General features: G+C 40.1%; 1 protein-coding gene and 1 pseudogene across 1 annotated transcript; both read right to left on the bottom strand.

Annotated features, from left to right (window-relative positions):
* Positions 1 to 1621: 1621 nt before the first annotated feature.
* LOC100356161 (interferon alpha-1/13-like) lies at positions 1622 to 2193 on the bottom strand (annotated as a pseudogene).
* A 15846-nt stretch (positions 2194 to 18039) lies between these two features.
* On the bottom strand, positions 18040 to 18617 carry LOC100355912 (interferon alpha-10-like). Its single transcript, XM_002708065.2, has one exon. It carries the CDS (start codon positions 18607 to 18609, stop codon positions 18040 to 18042), a length of 570 nt encoding a protein of 189 aa, XP_002708111.2. The 5' UTR covers positions 18610 to 18617.
* Between the last annotated feature and the right edge of the window lie 242 nt (positions 18618 to 18859).

An 18859-nucleotide genomic window follows, 5' to 3' on the forward strand; every position in this document is an offset into this window, starting at 1 on the left:
TCTTCCTTTGCCGTTGGTTCACCCTCCAATGGCCGCCGCGGCCGGCGCACCGCGCTGATCCGATGGCAGGAGCCAGGAGCCAGGTGCTTTTCCTGGTCTCCCATGGGGTGCAGGGCCCAAGCACCTGGGCCATCCTCCACTGCACTCCCGGGCCACAGCAGAGGGCTGGCCTGGAAGAGGGGCAACCGGGACAGAATCCGGCGCCCCAACCGGGACTAGAACCCGGTGTGCCGGCGCCGCTAGGCGGAGGATTAGCCTAGTGAGCCGCGGTGCCGGCCTGTTTAGGGCACTTTTATCATTCTCTCTTGTCCTTCCCATGGTGGGCAATTCAGCTTCAGTTTGCTAGGTGACTTTTGCCTGAAAAAGTTGAATGTACTCAGAATCATGTTTGAGTTTGTTCTCCTCTACACTCTCTCCCCACGATGACCTCCGTGGCTGCGTTTGCAATTGCCACAAGTGGACCTTCAGCTACTGCATTCCTTGTAAACTGCCTGCTCATATATCCAACTGACAATGGACATTTTCTTTTAGATTTGTACCAGTCAATTTTTGGACGATGTCTCTGTTTTTCATCTCTCAAAGACCCCTAGTCCACTGTCAAGTCAGAGACTTTCATTGTTCATTTTTTTTATTACAGTATTTAACACAGCTGATGAGAAATGTGGTTATTGATATATTGAATTTATTTTCTTGTGAAAATCAAAGTTAAATGACAACAGAACTGTATTTTTATTATTCATCTCTATATTTAGGGTATTTTATGCAACATCATTGAGGGAAAGGAGTATTTTAGAATTTCTTGAATATAATATCAGTCAGTAAATTAATTCTACCACCACCTCTTTTTTTTTACAGATTTTATTTATTTATTTGAAAGTAGGAGTTACAAAGAGAAAGGAGAGGCAGAGAAAAAGAGAGACGTCTTCCATTTCATCTGCTGGTTCACTCCCCATTTGGCTGCAATGGCCGGTACTGCACTGATTTGAAGCCAAGAGCCAGGATCTTCCTCCAGTTCTCCCATGTGGGTGCAGGGGCCCAGGGTCTTGGGCCATCTTCCACTGCTTTCCCAGGCCATACCAGAGAGCTGAATTGGAAGTGGAGCAGCCAGGTCTCGAACCAGTGTCATATGGGATGCCGGCACTTCAGACCAGGGCATTAACCCACTCCTCCACAATGCCGGCCCCCACTAACTCTTTATTAACATTGCACAATAAGTTTTACAGTTTCACAAAAAGTATAAACAAATATTAGAAGTTTGGTATAGTAAAAACTTAATGGAAAATATAAAATAATAAATTACTGAAGATAATGAACATGTTTCATTATATTATTAATCAGAGTCAATGTACACAGGATATTATATAGACAAAAATAATTTAAATCTCATAAATGAACAAATTAACATTTAAATAGATAAATAAATATCTGTACAGATATCTGTACAGGCCTAGTCCCTATATAGTGAACACAAAGTGTTGTACTAGTCCTCAAAATGTCTGAAAAATTGATTGATTTCACATCGCCAGAACCACAGAAATGACAATCTTTGAAATGGTAAAACTTCCTCAAGTGTGGCAATGTATATTAGACAGTAAGAATGATTTCTATATTGAACGAAGTCTCATTCCTTACTTCTTAATCTTTCTTGCTATACTGCTGATAAATACATGGCTCTCCAGATTTCTGTTCTGACGGCCTCCCAGGTACAAGGGCTGTATTCTTTCTCTGTCAGATAGAGGTGGATATTTCTGAAGTATTTCTTCACAGCTGGTACATAGGGATTCTGTATCGGGGGTGTCTGTTTCACTTCCACTTCCTGCTTCACACAGGCTTCCAAGTCATAGCGCTGCTGGTAGAATCTGGGGCACAGTATGTCAAGGATACTCTTGTCCCAGGGAGCAGATGAGTTTGGTGTGCAGAAAGGTCTGAAGACCCCCTCTGGGTCATCTAATGGAGGACAGCGATGGCTTGGGCCTTCTGGACCTGGTGTCCATCAAACTCCTCCTGGGGTAAACCAAAATCATGAATGTCCTGCTTACAGGAGGAGCCCATCACTCTCCTCATTTCTCTCAGATTCATCAAGGTCTTCCTATTACGAGGGCTGTGAGTATGAGGCAGATCGTAGTTCAGAGAGCAGACAGACTTGCAACTGAGCACCACCAGGACCAACGATAAATAAAATGACAAGGACATTGGGGATTTTGCATACGGTACTGGATTGGCTGAGGTGGGTGACTCTGGACCTTGGTCTCTTGGTTCTCTGAAGACCCTGCTTCATTCGGATACTAAAATGGGGGAATGCTGTCTTCCGTTCTCTGAATGCCACCTCTTTCTTTCCGCTACTGTTTTTGCTTTCCTTTTGCACTCTGACGTTGCTTTTGACCACTTTCTCAACTCTTTTTTCCATTGTTGCCTCTTCTCCTCTGACTATTGAGCTGTTTTAGAAAACTTTTATAGTGAATAATCATACTTATTTTCTTCTATTTTATTTTATGCTTTTATTTGAGATGAAGAAAAATAGAAAGAAAGGGACAAAGTTTACTCCATTAGTTTCCTCCCCTGATGCCTGCTTTGCAGAGGACTGCTCTGAGTCAAATTGAAGAGGTAGGAAGTCAATGCAAGTTTCCTTCTTGGGTGACAGAGACCCGATTACTTGAGACATAACCTTCTGTATCCCAGAGTCTGCATTGGCAGCAAGCTGGAACTGGGAGATGGAGCTGGGAATAGAACCCATGAACTGTGATAACACAGCATCTCAACTGCTGCCTTATTGTTAGTGCCAAAGCCTAACCCTGTTGAATTTTTGTCATAGAGATATAATGCATATCTGTTTATGTACCCTATGAATATCTCTACTTTATACATTTAAATGTGTAGCTTAATATTTTTACTCAATTCAGGGTTAAGATTGACTAAATGATAAGCTAAACATTAAAAGCTGAATTGGAAACCCTTAACCATATAACAAAATTTACTGACTTGAATTCAATTAATTTATCACATCCATTGTAATGAATTGCATTCTTATGCAAATTAACAATTTATAAAAATATATAACAGTTCTTATATATATACAGTTCCAATGTACTGATACACTTAACAATCATTCAAAACTGCTATACACTATTGAAAAATTAAATTATTATCTTAACTTTATTTCTCATTGACTTAACTGTTGTTATTGCTGCATATGGCAAAATGATTAATGTCCATATCTGTTGATATTCATCCAGATATTATCAACATTTTTGTCTTCAGTACTTGACATAATTAATAATATGAATAACTTCAGTAAAATGAAATAATAGAGCATATGCATTTATTTCTCAAAGCCCACAAAGAAGTTAGAACCATTGAGAATCAAAAGTAAACAATGTTCACAAGACTGCAAATGGCTCCCATATATACTTGGAGGCTACCTCTTATATTGTGACATGGAGATCCAGCAAATCTTGGAAAATCCTTCAGACACAGCCATCAGCTCTACATGGCTCTGTAGCATTTCTGTCAACTCAGTGTCAGCATTTAATGTGACACACAAGAAAACCCAGAAAATGAAAATAAAAACAAAAGAAATAAGGTTTTTTCAGATGGGTTGAACTTAGGAGCACCTAAAACTATTAGAATACGTAAGATTTGTTCAATTCCTCAAAAACAAGGTATCACATCCTTGGAAGAAATATTGTAAACAATGGAAATACATTGGTGTGGAAATATCGATTTTATTATACTTTGTAAATTTGCACTGAATTTCTAATATTCCAAATAATGTTTAGAGTTTCAACCCCAGTTGATTGTTCTCAGTTATAAAGAAACCATCTCTTTCCTGAATATCAATTATAATACAGGGAATGGGCTGTGCAATTATTCCTCAAAGTATAAAAGACACTGCACATCCCTTGAATTCAGTTCCTTAATCTTTTTTCATTTTCAATTATTTTTATATGGAAGATCAATTTAGTAAATATTAACTAAATATTTCAACAGTTTGCACCCACACAGAAACACAAAGTGTAAAGTACTGTTTGAGTACTAGTTATAGCATTAATTTACATTGGACAACACATTAAGGACAGAGATCCTACATGGGGAGTAAGTGCACAGTGACTCCAGTTGTTGACTTAACAATTAACACTCTTGTTTATGGCATCAGTAATCACCCTAGGCTCTTGTCATGAGTTGCCAAGGCTATGGAAGACTTTTGCATTCACCAACTCTGATCTTATTTAGACAAGGTCATAGTCAGAGTGGAAGTTCTCCCCTCCCTTTCAGAGAAAGGTACCTCCTTCTTTGATGGCCCACTCTTTCCACTGGGATCTCACTTGCAGAGATCTTTCATTTAGGTCTTTTTTTTTCTTTTCTTTTTTTTTTTTTTGGCAGAGTATCTTGGCTTTCCATGCCTAAAATACTCTCATGGGCTCTTCAGTCAGATCCAAATGCCTTAAGGGCCAATTGTGAGGCCAGAGTGCTATTTAGGACATCTGCCATTCTATGAGTCTGCTGTGTATCCCACTTCCCATGTTGGATCCTTCTCTCCTTTTTAATTCTATTAGCAGTATTAGTGTATTAGCAGACATTAGTCTTGTGTATGTGATCCCTTTGACTCTTAGTCCTATCATAATGATCAATTGTGAACCGAAATTGATCACTTTGACTAGTGAGATGCATTGGTACATGCCACCTTGATGGGATTGAATTGGAATCCCCTGGCACGTTTCTAACTCTACCATTTGGGGAAAGTCCGATTGAGCTTGTCCTAAACTGTACATCTCCTCCCTCTCTTATTCCCACTCTTACATTTAGCAGGGATCACTTTTCAGTTAAATTTAAACACCTAAAAATAATTCTGTGTTAATTAAAGAGTTCAACCAATGATATTAAGTAGAACAAAAAAATACTAAAAGGGATAAAGTATTAAGTTGTTCATTGACAGTCAGGACAAGGGCTGATCAAGTCACTGTTTCTCATAGTGTCCATTTCACTTCAACAGGTTTCCTTTTTGGTGTTCGGTTAGTTGTCACTGACCAGGGAGAACATATATTTGTCCCTTTGGGCCTGGCTTATTTCACTCAGCATGATGTTCCTTATTCTTAGAAATCAAACATCATCACTTTTGCATTCAATTAATGAGAGAAGAAGGAAAAATGTTGATGTCCAAATTTGATTTAGAAATATATGTTGTAGTTGCATGGATTAATTTCTGGGGTTTTTATTCTGTTCCATTCATCTACTTGTTTATTTTTGTGCCAGTACCAGACTGCTTTGATTATAACTGCCCTGTAGCAGGTATTGAAATCTCTTGTTGTTATGCGTCCAGCTTTGTTTTTGTTATTTAAGATTACTTTAGCTATTGGGTGTCTCTTGTGTTTCCATTTGAATTTTAGTATCATTTTTTCTAGGTCTGAGAAGAATGTCCTTGGCTATTTTGATTGGGATCACATTGAATCTGTAAATTACTTTGGGTAGTATGGACATTTTGATGATATTAATTCTTATAATCCACAAATATGAAAGATTTTTCCTTTTTTCCCTTCTATTTCTTTCTTTAATGCTTTGTAATTTTATTGTAGCTATCTTTTACATCCTTGATTAATTATATTCCAAGGTATTTAAATTTTTTATAGCTATTGTGAATAGTACTGATCTTCCAGGTTCTTTCTCAGCCATGGTATTGTTTGTATATACAAAGGTTATTGATTTTTGTGTTTTCATTTTAAGGCCTGAAAATTTGCCAAACTCTAATCATGAGTTCTAATAGTCTCTTACTGGAGTCTTTTTGTTCCCCTTTATATAAGATTGTGTCATCTGCAAACAGAGATAGTTTGACTTCCTGCTTTCCAATTTTTATCCCTTTGTTTTTTTTTTTTTTTTTTTTTTTTTTTTTTTTTTGTCTAAAAGCTCTAGCTAGAACTTCCATACCTATAATCAATAACAATGGTGAAAGTGGGTATCCTTGTCTGTTTCTGGATCTTAATGGAAATTCTCCCAACTTTTCTCCATTTAACTTGATGTTGGCTGTGGGTTTGTCATATACTGCCCTGACTGTGTTGAGATAAGTTTCTTCTATGTACATTTTGCTTAAGGTTTTTATCATGAGAGTATGTTGTATTTTAATCAAATGTTTCTCTGCATCTATTGAGATAATCACGTGGTTTTCATTTGTCAATAATGTGATAAATAATGTTTATTAATTTGTGTATGTTGGACCACATTTGCATCCCTGAGATAAATCCTGCTTGGTCTGGGTGAATGATCTTTCTGATATGTTGTTGGACTTGATTGGTTAATATCTTGTTGAGGATCCTTGCATCATGGTCCATTAGGGATATTAGTCTATAGTTATTTCTTTGTTGCGTCTTTTTCTGGTTTTAGAATTAAAGTGACACTGGCCTCATAGAAGGAGTTTGGGAGAATTCCCTCCATTTTAATTGTTTTGAATACTTTAAGATTAATTGGGATTAGTTCTTCTTTGAAAGTTTGATAGAATTCAGCAGTGAAACCAACTGGTCCTATGCTTTTCATCATTGGGAAGATCTGTATTATTTCAATAGTAAGTTTTTTTTATTTTAAAGATTTAATTATTTATTTGAAAGTCAGTGTTACACAGAGAGAGGAGAGGCAGAGAGAGAGAGAGAGAGAGAGAGGTCTTCCATCCGATGGTTCACTCCCCAGATGGCTGCAATGGCTGGAATTGCGCCGATCTGAAGCCAGGAGCCAGGAGTCCCCTCTGGGTCTCCCATGTGGGTGCAGGGGCCCAAGGACTTGGGTCATCCTCCTCTGCTTTCCCAGACCACAGCAGAGAGCTGGATTGGAAGAGGAGCAGCAATGCCGGCGCTGCAGGTCAGGACATCAACCCATTGCGCCATAGCGCCAGCCCTCAAGATCTGTATTTTTGATTCAATATCTGTTTTGGTTATTGGTCTATTTAGTTTTTTTAATGTATTCATGTCTCAATTTTGGTAAATTGTACAACCAACTACATTTTAACAAATGAGCTAAAATCAATCCCTGGAGAAAGGAACAATCTCTTCAACAAATGGTGTAGGAAAAATTGCATCACCATATACAGAAGTATGAATCAAGACTCCTACCTTACACCTTATACAAAAATCAACTGAGTATGGATGAAGGATCTAAATCTATGACCTGATATTTTCAAATTACTAGAGGTAAGCATTGTGGAAACTGCAAGACATTAACACAGGCAAAGAAAAGACCCCAGAAGCAAAGGCAATAAAAGCAAAAATAGATTATATCAAGCTAAGAAGAATCTGCACTTCAAAGGAAACACTCAACAAAGTGAAGGGGCAACTGACAGAATGGGGGAAATATTTGCAAACTAGACAACTGTAAAAGATTAATATCCAAGATTTATAAATAATTGAAGAAACTCAATGACAACAAAACAAGTAATCCAGTTAAGAATTGGGCAAAGGGCATGGAAAGACATTTTTCAAAGGATGAAATACAAATGCTCAACAGACACATGAAAAACTGCTCAGGATCACTAGCAATAAGAGAAATGCAAATGAAAACCAAAATGAGGTTTCACTTCACCCCAGTTAGAACAGTTATCATCCAAGAATCAAAAAATAATAAATGTTGGTGAGGATGTGGAGAAAAAGCTACCTTAATACACTGTGGGTGGGAATGTAAACTAGTACAACCAATATGGAAGACAGTATGAAGGAGGGGCTCAGAAATCTACAAATAGATTTACCATATAACACAGCAATTCCCACTCCAAGGAATTTACCCAAATGAAATGAAATCAACATATGAAAAAGTTTTGTACCACATGTTTATGGCAGATAATTGATAATAACATGCAATATAATACAGAAAATAGGCTGTCAAATTGTTCCTTATAGACACCATCTACCTTGAACTCAGTTCCTTATTCCTGGAAAGCAAGTATCATCACTTTTGCATCTCAATTAATGTGAAAAAAGTAAGAGTTGGGGCCAGCACTGTGGCGTAATGGGTAAAGTTGCCACCTGCAGTGTCAGCATCCCATGTGGATGCCGGTTCAATTCCCGGCTGCTCCACTTTCAATCCGCTCTCTGCAATAGTCTAGGAAAGCAGTAGAGGATGGCCCAAGTCCCTGGGCCCCTGCACCTATGTGGGAGATCCAGAAGAAACTCCTGGCTCTTGGTCCAGCTCCAGCTGTTGTGGCCATTTGGGGTGTGAACCAGTGGATGGAAGATGTCTGTCTGTCTGTCTCTCTCTCTCTCTCTCCCTATCTCTCTCACTCTCCCTGCCTCTGCTTCTCTGTAATTTTGCCTTTCAAATAAATAAATATTTTATTAAAAAAGAAAAATTGATGTCTAAATGTGATTTAAAAATGTAAGGAGGAGGCTGGCACCACGGCTCAATAGGCTAATCCTCTGTCTGCGGCACCGGCACACTGGGTTCTAGTTTTGGTCGGGGCGCTGGATTCTGTCCCAGTTGCACCTCTTCCAGGCAGGCTCTCTACTGTGGCCTGGGAGTGCAGTGGAGGATGGCCCAAGTCCTTGGGCCCTGCACCCGCATGGGAGACCAGGAGAAGCACCTGGCTCCTTGCTTCAGTTTAGCATGGTGAGCCAGCCGCAGTGCGCTGGCTGCAAGCGGCCATTGGAGGGTGAACCAACAGTAAAGGAAGACCTTTCTCTCTGCCTCTCTCTCTCACTGTACACTCTGCCTGCAAAAAAAAAATGTAAGGAGGAAAAAAATATACTGGACAAAAATGTCACCATGTAAGTAACCTACATACAACCAATTCTTCATGGGGATTAAGGAATGGAGAAGAGCAAAAACAAAATAGTGGATGGAATGTGTATTAATGGTAGCAAGCAAGCATGGGCTCAAGAACGTATTTATTCTCTGGTTCAGGTATTGGTTTTCAGCTTTGTTCAATATAGCTTCAATAGATAGTTAAGGAAGACTTGACAACCACAAAAGTTTAATCACAAGGAAGGTAAATTTATGAAGGTATAATATTCTCTCTGGATAATAGACATGTGTTAACTGTACCATATTCTCACCTAGTGGATAAATAAACTCAGAAGGTCAATAGTTTTCTTCTCATTTCTCTAAAAAGAAAGAAAGGAATACAAAATTTCAAAAGACACTTCTCTCAACTTAATAGAGTTAAATAATAAACTAATGTTAATGAAAGGGATACACCAACCTTAAATAATAAATTATATTAAGTGCTTATTGTAACACATTGTTCTTAATATTTAAAAAATAAATCCTCACTCTCCCAATGAGGAATATTCTCATTTTTTATATTTGTTGAATACCTAAAAAGGTCCAGTTCCATTTAGTCAATGAAGACATCAGTGATCAAACTGATAGTAAAATATTCTACTATTTTCAGATTCATAAGGGAAAAAACTCATAATAAACAGGCAAAATCTATTTTTTAAAGATTTTATTTATTTATTGGAGAGGTAGAGTTACAGACAGTGAGAGGGAGAGACAGAGAGAAAGGTCTTCCTTCCGTTGCTTCACTCCCAAATGGCCGCAACAGCTAGAGCTACACAGATCTGAAGCCAGAGCCAGGTTCTTCGTCCCTGTCTCCCATGTGAGTACAGGGGCCCAAGGACTTGGGCCATCCTCTACTGCTTTCCCAGACCACATTAGAAAGCTGGATTGGAAGAGGAGCAGCTGGGACTAGAACCCGGAGCTCATATGGATGCTGGTGCCACAGGCAGAGGATTAACCTACTGTGCCACAGCGCCGGCCCCTGCAAAATCTATTTAAACCCAGGGAATTCATTAACTGTGGAGCTACTCTTAGAACCCAGAAAGTCAAACTTTTGAATCCTCATGACTTAAATGGTCTCTAATACTAACCACTTGACTTCTAGACTGATTAAAATTTTTATCAATAATTTTATACTTGTTATTTGAGAGATGGAGAGAGAAAGAGTAAAAGAAAGCTCCCATCTACATTTGTTTCATTCACAAAATACCCACAACAGCCAGACAGAGCAGGTCAAACTGGTAGCAGGGAACTCAATTAAGGTCATCAATATGAGTGGAAGGAACCCAATTACTTCATATATTACCAATGCCTTCCAGGGTATGCATTAGCACAAATCTAGAACTGGGAACTGGAGCAAGGAAGTAAATCTACATTCTATCATATAGGGTGCAGGTATCTTAACCATTAGCTAAATGCCTTCCATTAAACTGATGAATACTTTTCCTGTACAATCCCACATAAATAATGTCAGAGTCTCCCTTTGGAGATTCCATTTCACTTATTCATTGTAAAATCCCATTAGCTCTTGTCAACAGTTTCATTTGCAATTGTATTGAGCCCCATTTTACTTACATAAATTACACCCTATTTTAGTCTTCTTGAGAATGTGTTTATAAAGTTTTATTGTAATCATAAATCAATTTGTGAACCCCAGTAATATATGAAAAACCAATTCTTAGAAATTCTGCATATTGCTATCCATTTAATCAAATATCCCAGTCTTTCAGACAGGCAGGCAGGCATGAGACCTTTTCTGCTACTTCCCCAATTCAGTTACATTAGAATATGGCAAGATGTCTTCTTCATCTGGGTATCACTGCCTTTCACAATATAATCTTCATATCATGTGATGCCACTTTGAGGCACTCAACAAAATCCTAATCTGGCACACCTTTAGGACTCCAACTATAAGATGCACTGTCTCCCATCTTCCAGTGTTCCAATTGAGTGCTTTAAAAAAGTTTCAGCCATGTGATGACCTGGACAGTGTCCTCCTGCATCGCTGCAGGTGTCTCCCAAAATGTGGCCACAGACAGATCAGACTGTCCTCCTCCCTGCCCACTCTCTGTCTCTGGGAGTGTTTGCTCAGGTATGCCAGAAAGCCCCCTACTTGTTTACCATTGTTTGCCTCCCCAACACCATATAGACCTAAATTTTGTGGAATATTTCACCATTTCCCCTTTTCTGTCTGTAATATTTCATGTACACAAATTTTAGAACATCTTTTATTTCCCTCCCAATAAGATGGAAAATGTCAATACAGCCAGAACTGTGTTTGCTTCATTCACCTGCATTGCTGGATGGAAATTACACAAATCACTGCTTTCATCATCAATTTCTAGATAGAATATAAGTGAAATGCATGAGTAAGAAAACAAATGTTCCAGAGGCTGGAGTCCATCATGACAGTCTGTCTGTCTAACCTGCTGTTAGACCTGGTGTCCCTGTAGGTGTCAGTGGGGACCCTGACTTGGCAGACAGCCCCTGCTGCTCCTGGGCAGGACTGGCTCTGAACTTTCAGATGGCAGTGTCAGGGGGTGGAGGGCTCTCTGGGGGAAAGCGCTCCTGCCTGTGAGATGGTTTGCAGGTTGGGGATACCTCAATCCTCATTGCCACCCTCCCCTTGTAAAAATGGGCATCCTCACACTCACTGGTATCAGATCCTGGCAAGGGTTTTCTGTGACCCAGCTCCCGGTGGGAGGAGGCTGCTGGCCTGTGGTTTGACTCCTGACAGTAGAAGACAGTGTTAGGAACATCTGTGACACCCTCAAGTGCCAGAGTCCAGCTCCAGCCAGTCCAGGGGTCCCAAGGTGTGAGAGGTGTCAGTGCTCGAAGAAATGAGAGACACACTCACAGCAAGGCTGATGGCCTGGCTCTGGCTCTCGAGCACCAGACTTTATTTTTATATCATAAGTCAAATAATGATTCTTTCTTCTTACAGTAACAAGTCTGTGGTCCATTTTCACCTAGTTACAATTTCTTTGATTTTCAAGGGCATATTCAGAGCATGGGTTACAGTCACAGGTGCAAGACAATGATTTTCAAAGGCATGTTCAGAGCATGGGTTACTATCACAGACAGGTGTGAGATAACAGGCTGCCCACACAATCCAAGGCCTGGAATGTTGTCGAGTTATGCAGAAATTGGCTACATAAGCTAGAATATTACCTTCGTAATCTAATCTTTACTAGAAGACCCAATGTTCAAAGCAGGCCCTTTTTTAAATGTAACCCCTCTTTGCAGTTCTTTCTGTAACATTTAATTTGTTTATTGTACTTATTTAAAGGTTCACTTAGATATATTCTGCAGTTTTGATATCATAACCATTGTTGTATTTGTAGCACATATTGAATTAAAGCTTTAATAACATTTATCTTTATTTAGTGGGAAGTGTATACCAGGGAGCCTGTTGCCTTTTAATTCTTGCCCACAAATAGCTCAAACTTGCTTAAAGCATTAACCCCTTCTTGATTAAAATTCTACAAAGCAATGGACATTTTGGGGATTATAAGACTAAGTGTTCTTCCCTAAAATTAGGAATACAGCAATCATTAGCAGGACCACCAGGAAGCTCCGGCTTTCTTATGCAGAGTGCAGTTCCCAACAAACCTAAAACCGCCAAAAGGACCACAACTGTCATTCTCACACCTTGCTGAGACAGACCTTCTGCTGTGACCTTGTCAGCCAGCGGAAGTTGCCTTGGCCTCGTCACTCAAGGTTTCAGTCACTCAAGAAGCTGTTACAGAATCTACTGCTAAGGGCATCTGCAAGAGGCATTGGCAAGAGACACTTGTAGAGCTGCCCTTGATCTTGGGGTGAGGGCTGATGCAGCCCTGGGCCTGGGTCCTATGGAGTGGACAGTTCAACTCTTTGACCTGCCCCTGGCTATGCAGATCTTCCAGTGTGTCCTGGTCAGGTCCCTTCCTCTGTGGCTTATGGTGCTCCCCACTGGTGATCCTTCTAGGGTTTAGCTTTACTCCTTGGCTGTGAAGAATGAGATAGCACAGTTCCTACTGTGCCCTGCCCTGGCCTGCTTATCCCTGTGTATGACAGGTGGGCCCCATGCTGGGTGGAGAGATCGCCTGTGCTGTATACAGACTCAGCTGCCTCACTGGAGGGTATCTTGCTCTACAATTTCATTTCCCAGAAAGCAGCCACTTCAGATGGAGGTGGTGGGGAGGAGATAACCCAGGCCCAGAAGTCCCTTGATTTCTGCGATAGCAAAGGCTAACTGGAGAGATTATGCAAGCCTATGCTCACCATGCCAGCCTGGCCGTCTGCCTTCCTGGTGTGGTGAACATGAGGACATGAGAAGGACATGAGAGGACATTCGAAGCAGGCAATGGGGGCCTCAGGGAAATACCAAGGCTACCCCCAAGTACTCAGTGTCCTCTTGGGAATGTGTTGGGTTTGGGTGAAGGGTGTTGTTTAAAATTAATATGCTGTTGGTGGCTAAAACACTGTTTCAAACAATTTCTCAAACACAGTCACTGTACTTCTGCTCTTAGAGGTAGAGACAAATTCCCAGGCAATACTTCTTCAAGGACAGAGTTGGGCCCTCAGTGCCTAGGACAGATTTCTCCCTTGCCCATCACCTGCAGCAAGCAGATCTCCAGGTCTTGCAGCTGCTGCTGAAGTGCAATATGGAGTTTGTCCAGGAGTGTCCTGCTCCAAGCAGCAGAGGACTGCTCTGTGTATATGAGGTTGAAGATCTGCTGCAGCTCTTGTGTGGAGGACAGACACGGTCTGGGTCTTTGGGGCGGGCCCTGGGCCTTCCCAGCCGTCAGAGAGCTTCACTCACTCTTCATGGTCAAGAGACAGAGAATCTGGCACAGAACAGAAGCAGCAACCCAGAAGTCCACAAACCTGGCATAGACAAGAGAACTTTAACACGAAGAACTACAGTGGATCTCTGCTGCTCCTGAAGAATCTTGCAAGAATAAGAACTTGCCACATCTCTCCAATTAAGATGTAGACCTGAGTGACTAGAGCCGGAGACTCCTCCTGCCTCTGCTCCTGTCGCATGGACTTCAGAACTTCTGCAACATATTTTGGGGTTTGTCTGGCATCACTGGAGGGGTGAGTGAAAACATAGTCACTAATCCTTACTGGCTCATTGATTGTTATTCTGGTGTCCTGATTGATTAAATCTGTAATCACTTCTAAGAAAAGGGAGGGAGGGTGGGAGGGAGAGAGAGAGAGATAGAGGACTTTGTGTATAAAAGTAAAAAGCAGTTGCAGGCTTCCCTGCAAACTCCTCCCTTGGAGTCTCCCTCTTGACTGCTGCAGCAGGAGGTTTCTTGCATTCAGTACATCTCGCTTTTTTCACTATCCTTATCCATGTGGAAATTCTTTTCTAGGGTTAGACAAGAACCAAGATGGCCTCTCATCCCCCAACAACAGCACAGTACCAGGGCTGTCATCAGAGAGAGCAGGTGGGCCATGGGAAAGTGAGGATGCTACTGGCCTGGCTGAACTATAGTCTGGGTAAAACTTAGAGCCTAGGTTCTCTGAAGAAATTCCATCTGCATTAATTTCATATAAGGAAGGAGATTCTCATCTTATGAAATTTCTCATTCTATGCTTTTATTTCCCTTTTTTTGTTTTCATTTGTGTATTGTCCATATGGCCAGATAAAATAACATCAGGTTAAACAATTTTTGCAATGTAAGTTTAATTTTCCACTAAATTTCAAATGTGGAAATCCAAATAGGCATTGATGAATTAAATGAGAAACATCTTCATCCTACAATCAGAAGTGCATATATGTATAATTATACATGCCTACTATTTTTGTATTTATAAATGTGTTCTTCCCACTTCCAAGAACAAAGTTTTAACCCAAATCCTATATTCCATTTTCATCCTTCTCTTTCCATATAGGAACCCTGGCTGCCATAGCCCTAAAGGTTTCTGTATTTGGATAGCAATTTTCCAGACCATCTGTGGCAAATGAAGTCTTTAGAAAAAATGAATAGGTTTTGTTTGCTCTTTGTTCTGCAGAAGAGCTTGGGATTTATAAGTATATGAAATTACCTAGTTTTTATCTACTTTCCAGAATACATTCATATATGACCATGTGATTAAACTTCACTGAGGCCACAAGATCATGACTAATGTGGACACTGACCTTTCTTTCCATCATGTTCTTACTGCAGATACGAAGGACCCTGCACCTCAGTAATGACTTCTTGCTCTCCTGACTCACGTCCCCAGCTATCAAAATGCCAATAGCCATCTGATGCTCATGGTAAAAGTTTGCATTTTTGAACTCAGTGATGAGATTATCCAATTATAATTATTTAAATTTTAGTAAGCAAATAATTTTTATTTTGTTCTACAGTTTTTATTTTTCAATTCATACTTAAACTATTGAGTGTGTGATGTGTGCAGAATTTCTGAGCTGGACACAATGTCTCTCATTAAAAGACCATCTGAGTATTACAGAAACTAGGGACCTTCCTCTATCCTTCCAGTCTGTGTGACTCTATTGGTTGCTTTCTACTGTCTGTGTTTTAGGCTCAAAATGCAGAGCAGTGGGCCATGGAAACTAAGTCAAAAGCCGTGGTATGCTTTCCTTTGCTTGTTTGTGATTTGTTTCACTTAACTTTTTGTAACATTGGTTTTTTACATGGTGATTCACTTGTCATAGTTGGTCTTGCTATTCTTCTATGATCTTCTTCTTCATCCTGAGCTTAATACAAATGAAGGGAATTCAAGAAAGACATTGATCTTACACCATTTTTACTTTTAATTTTCATGATGATTCTGTCTTCCATTTCAACTCTCCTAGATAGAAAAGCTCAGTTGTTTCTGTGCAAAAGAAAACAAATATAATTCTGATTGTCATGAAAGTGAAATAAAGTTACCTATGGTGACACATAGGCAAAGTGTAAATTAGCAAAATTCAGAGCTGTCCCACTGGGGACCAGGAGCTGAGGCAAAGGGGGAGAATGGAGGCCATTGCTGAAGCGTCCAAACAGGAAAGTGGCTGCTTCTGGCAGAGGCTCCAAGACGAGCCCCTCTTGGGTCAATGGACTGCCCTGAGCTGATCAAGGCAGCCACCGGGCTTGCCTCCTGGTCAGTCCAGCAGTGATCAGCTCTGAGGAGAGAAAGGAGGAGTTACACCAATCAACACAAGAATCGATGAGTCCCTGTCACTGGATCACTAACTCTGTTAGGACAGGGCTTCTTAGTATTGTCTGAACACTCTACCTGGTTAATAATCCTCCCAGGCAGGAACAATGGTTTGTTGAGAAACCTAGAATTAAAAGAGGGGAAATTAAAAGAAGGGGAGTTGAATTTCAAAGGATTCTGCAATTACCTTGATAAAACTAATAATGATATTGAAAACTGTAATACTGTAATTGATTCTGTGCTAAAATTTTACTAGTACCACTTCTATCATCTTTGGAAGGCTGATTCAATCTCCTTAAACATGTACAGATTAAACTGTTTATATACTTGATTGGTGACAAATATAAACTTGGTTGAAAAGAACAGAAATAAGTCAGAGTTGAATGCATGTCTTGTCTAGAGGACTCATGAAAGAAAGTAAAGCATATGAAGATACTATAAAAAAGTTAATGGAGAAAGGAGTTAAGAGCTAGTTTATTTTAGCAGAAAATGTTCTGAAAGGTCTTCAAAAAGTTCAGGAAAATGTGTCTTGGAAAAACCATGTATGTCACACATACTTCTTGCTACACTGAATTGATGCCATGACCTCACATGACTCACAAATCCCATGTCTATATCTCTGAGAGTTGCACAAAGAGTTTGGAGAGAAGCAGAATTAAAGATAAATTTAAGAGTCTAGTGTTGTGGTGCAGTGGGTAAGCTGCTGTTTGCCAGCACCCAAAACAGGAGGAGCAATTTGAGTCCATGCTGCTCTGCTTCCAAATCAGCTCCTTGCTAATGAGCATGAGAAACAGTGGAAGGTGATTCAATTAACTGGATTCCTGTTACCCACATGGGAGACCTGGATGGGGTTTCTGACAACTGGGTTACTCCTGGGCCTGTCCCAGCTATTGCAACCATTTGGAAAGTGAACAAATGGAAAATTATTTTCTTTCTCTGTCTCTCTCACTATAACTCTGTCACTCTTCCCTGGAAAATAAGTTAAAAAATAAATCTTTTGTAAAAATATAATATTATGCTGGTGCAAAAATTTTGGAATTCTCTGCAAGCCACCATTTCAGGACTGCCTGTACAAATGAATCAGACTTGCTTTCCATGTGAGGGTAACTGTTCCTTATACTTTTTAAAAGCATCATCTGAAATTCCAGTTTTATATACTGTCATGTTTTGACAGCTAGTTGATGAAATAGGGGTGAGAACTCTCACTACTTTGGTATACATGTTTATGTAAAATAGAAGAAATAGTTACCATATCCTATAAAACTTTAATGCCCTGATAATATAATGAAAAACAGTTAAATTACAAATGAAATAGACCACACCCAAATTGCAATTGCCACATATGATCCTCTAGTAACTTTATTCCTAGTAACTTGTAAACTCATATATCGACTTACAATAGATATTGCATACAGATGTGTATGAGTCAGAGAAGGAAGAGAGCTCAACTTTTAGTTTTCAATTCCTGAAAGGCTTTAGGTTAACTTCTGCTGAATGGTCTTTTTTGTTTGTTTTCCATACTTCTCATTCTAATATTTGATATAAGTAATATTAAGTATGATTAATATTACTACATTTCTTTCCCTACAAAAATGAAAGATAAAAGATAGCAGGAAATTTCTTTGCTATATTCAGCTTTATATTCCTAGGTCAACATGTAATCCCATTTAGAGAAAGACAATTTGCATTGAATCTTGAATATAATATTGATAGACAAATAGATTTTGCAATCCATTGATTAGTCTGGTTGCATAATAAGGTCGGGAGTTTCCTTCGAAAGATAAACACATACAATATGCTTTTAATATTAAAAATTTAATGAACAAAATAAAATGATAAATGACTAAATATAATAAAGTATTTAACATGAATCATAGCATAAATGTGTGCATAATTTAATATAAAAATAATTTAAATCTCATAAATAGTTAAATAAATAAATATATAAATGCATCTACATGGTCATCTGTGAGGGACTAGTGCCTGTGGAGTTAAGCATGGTGTTTCCTGATAGTCCTGAAAGCACTCAGCAAGTTGACTGCATTCCTCTTCTGTTTTCTAACAGAAAAACATCTTTGAGATTGCAGAACTTGTGCAGATGTTAAACATTTTGTTTTAGTCAACAGGAATCATTTTATGTTGAACCTGGTCTCATTCCTTGCTCCAAATTCTTTCTTGCCAGATTCTTGATAAAGAGACGGCTCTCCTGGCTTCTGCTCTGACAACCTCCCAAGCACAAGGGCTGTATTGCTTCTCTGCCAGATAGACAGCAATTCCTTGGAAGTATTTCCTCACAGCCCATGCGGAGTCCTCATGCTTCAGGGCCGTCTCCTCCGCCCCCGCTCCCTGCATCATGCAGACCTCCAGGTCACTCTGCTGCTCGAAGAGTCCAGTGCAGAGTCTGTCCAGGAGGGCCTTGTCCCAGGCAGCAGACGCCTCCTTGGTGCTGAACAGGTTGAGGAGCTGCTGGGTCATCTCGTGGAGCACAGAGATGGCCTGTGCCCTCTGGGCCTGGTGTCCACCCAACTCCTCCAGGGGGCACTGAAAGTCATGTCTGTCCTGCAAGCAGGAGAGAGGGGAGACTCTCCTCATTTGTCCCAGGAGCATGGAGGACCTCCCGTCACTGAGGCTGTGGGTCTGAGGCAGATCACAGCCCAGAGAGCAGAGGGACTTGGAGCTGAGCACCAGCAGGGCCAGCAGCGAAGAGAAGGGCAAGGCCATGGGGGATCTTGCAGATGCTGCTGGCCTGGCTGAGGTGGCTGATCAGAGCCTCGGCCTCTAGGTTCTCTGAAGACCTTGCTCTGCTCAAGTGCCTTAAATAGGGGACGCGCTACTTTCCTTTTTCTGAATGCCTTCTCTTCACTTTCTACTTCTCTTTTTGCTTTCCTTTGTGCACTCAGCATGGGTTTACAGTCACGTTTCTTATCATTGTTTTATTATTGCCTACTTTCCCCTGCCCCCACAGCCTTTT

Source organism: Oryctolagus cuniculus, chromosome 1, assembly GCF_964237555.1.
Source record: "Oryctolagus cuniculus chromosome 1, mOryCun1.1, whole genome shotgun sequence".
NCBI lineage: Eukaryota > Metazoa > Chordata > Mammalia > Lagomorpha > Leporidae > Oryctolagus > Oryctolagus cuniculus.

Coding starts and splice junctions, on each gene's coding strand:
- LOC100355912 (XM_002708065.2), bottom strand. CDS start 18,609: ATGGCCTTGCCCTTCTCTTCGCTGCTGGCCCTGCTGGTGCTCAGCTCC.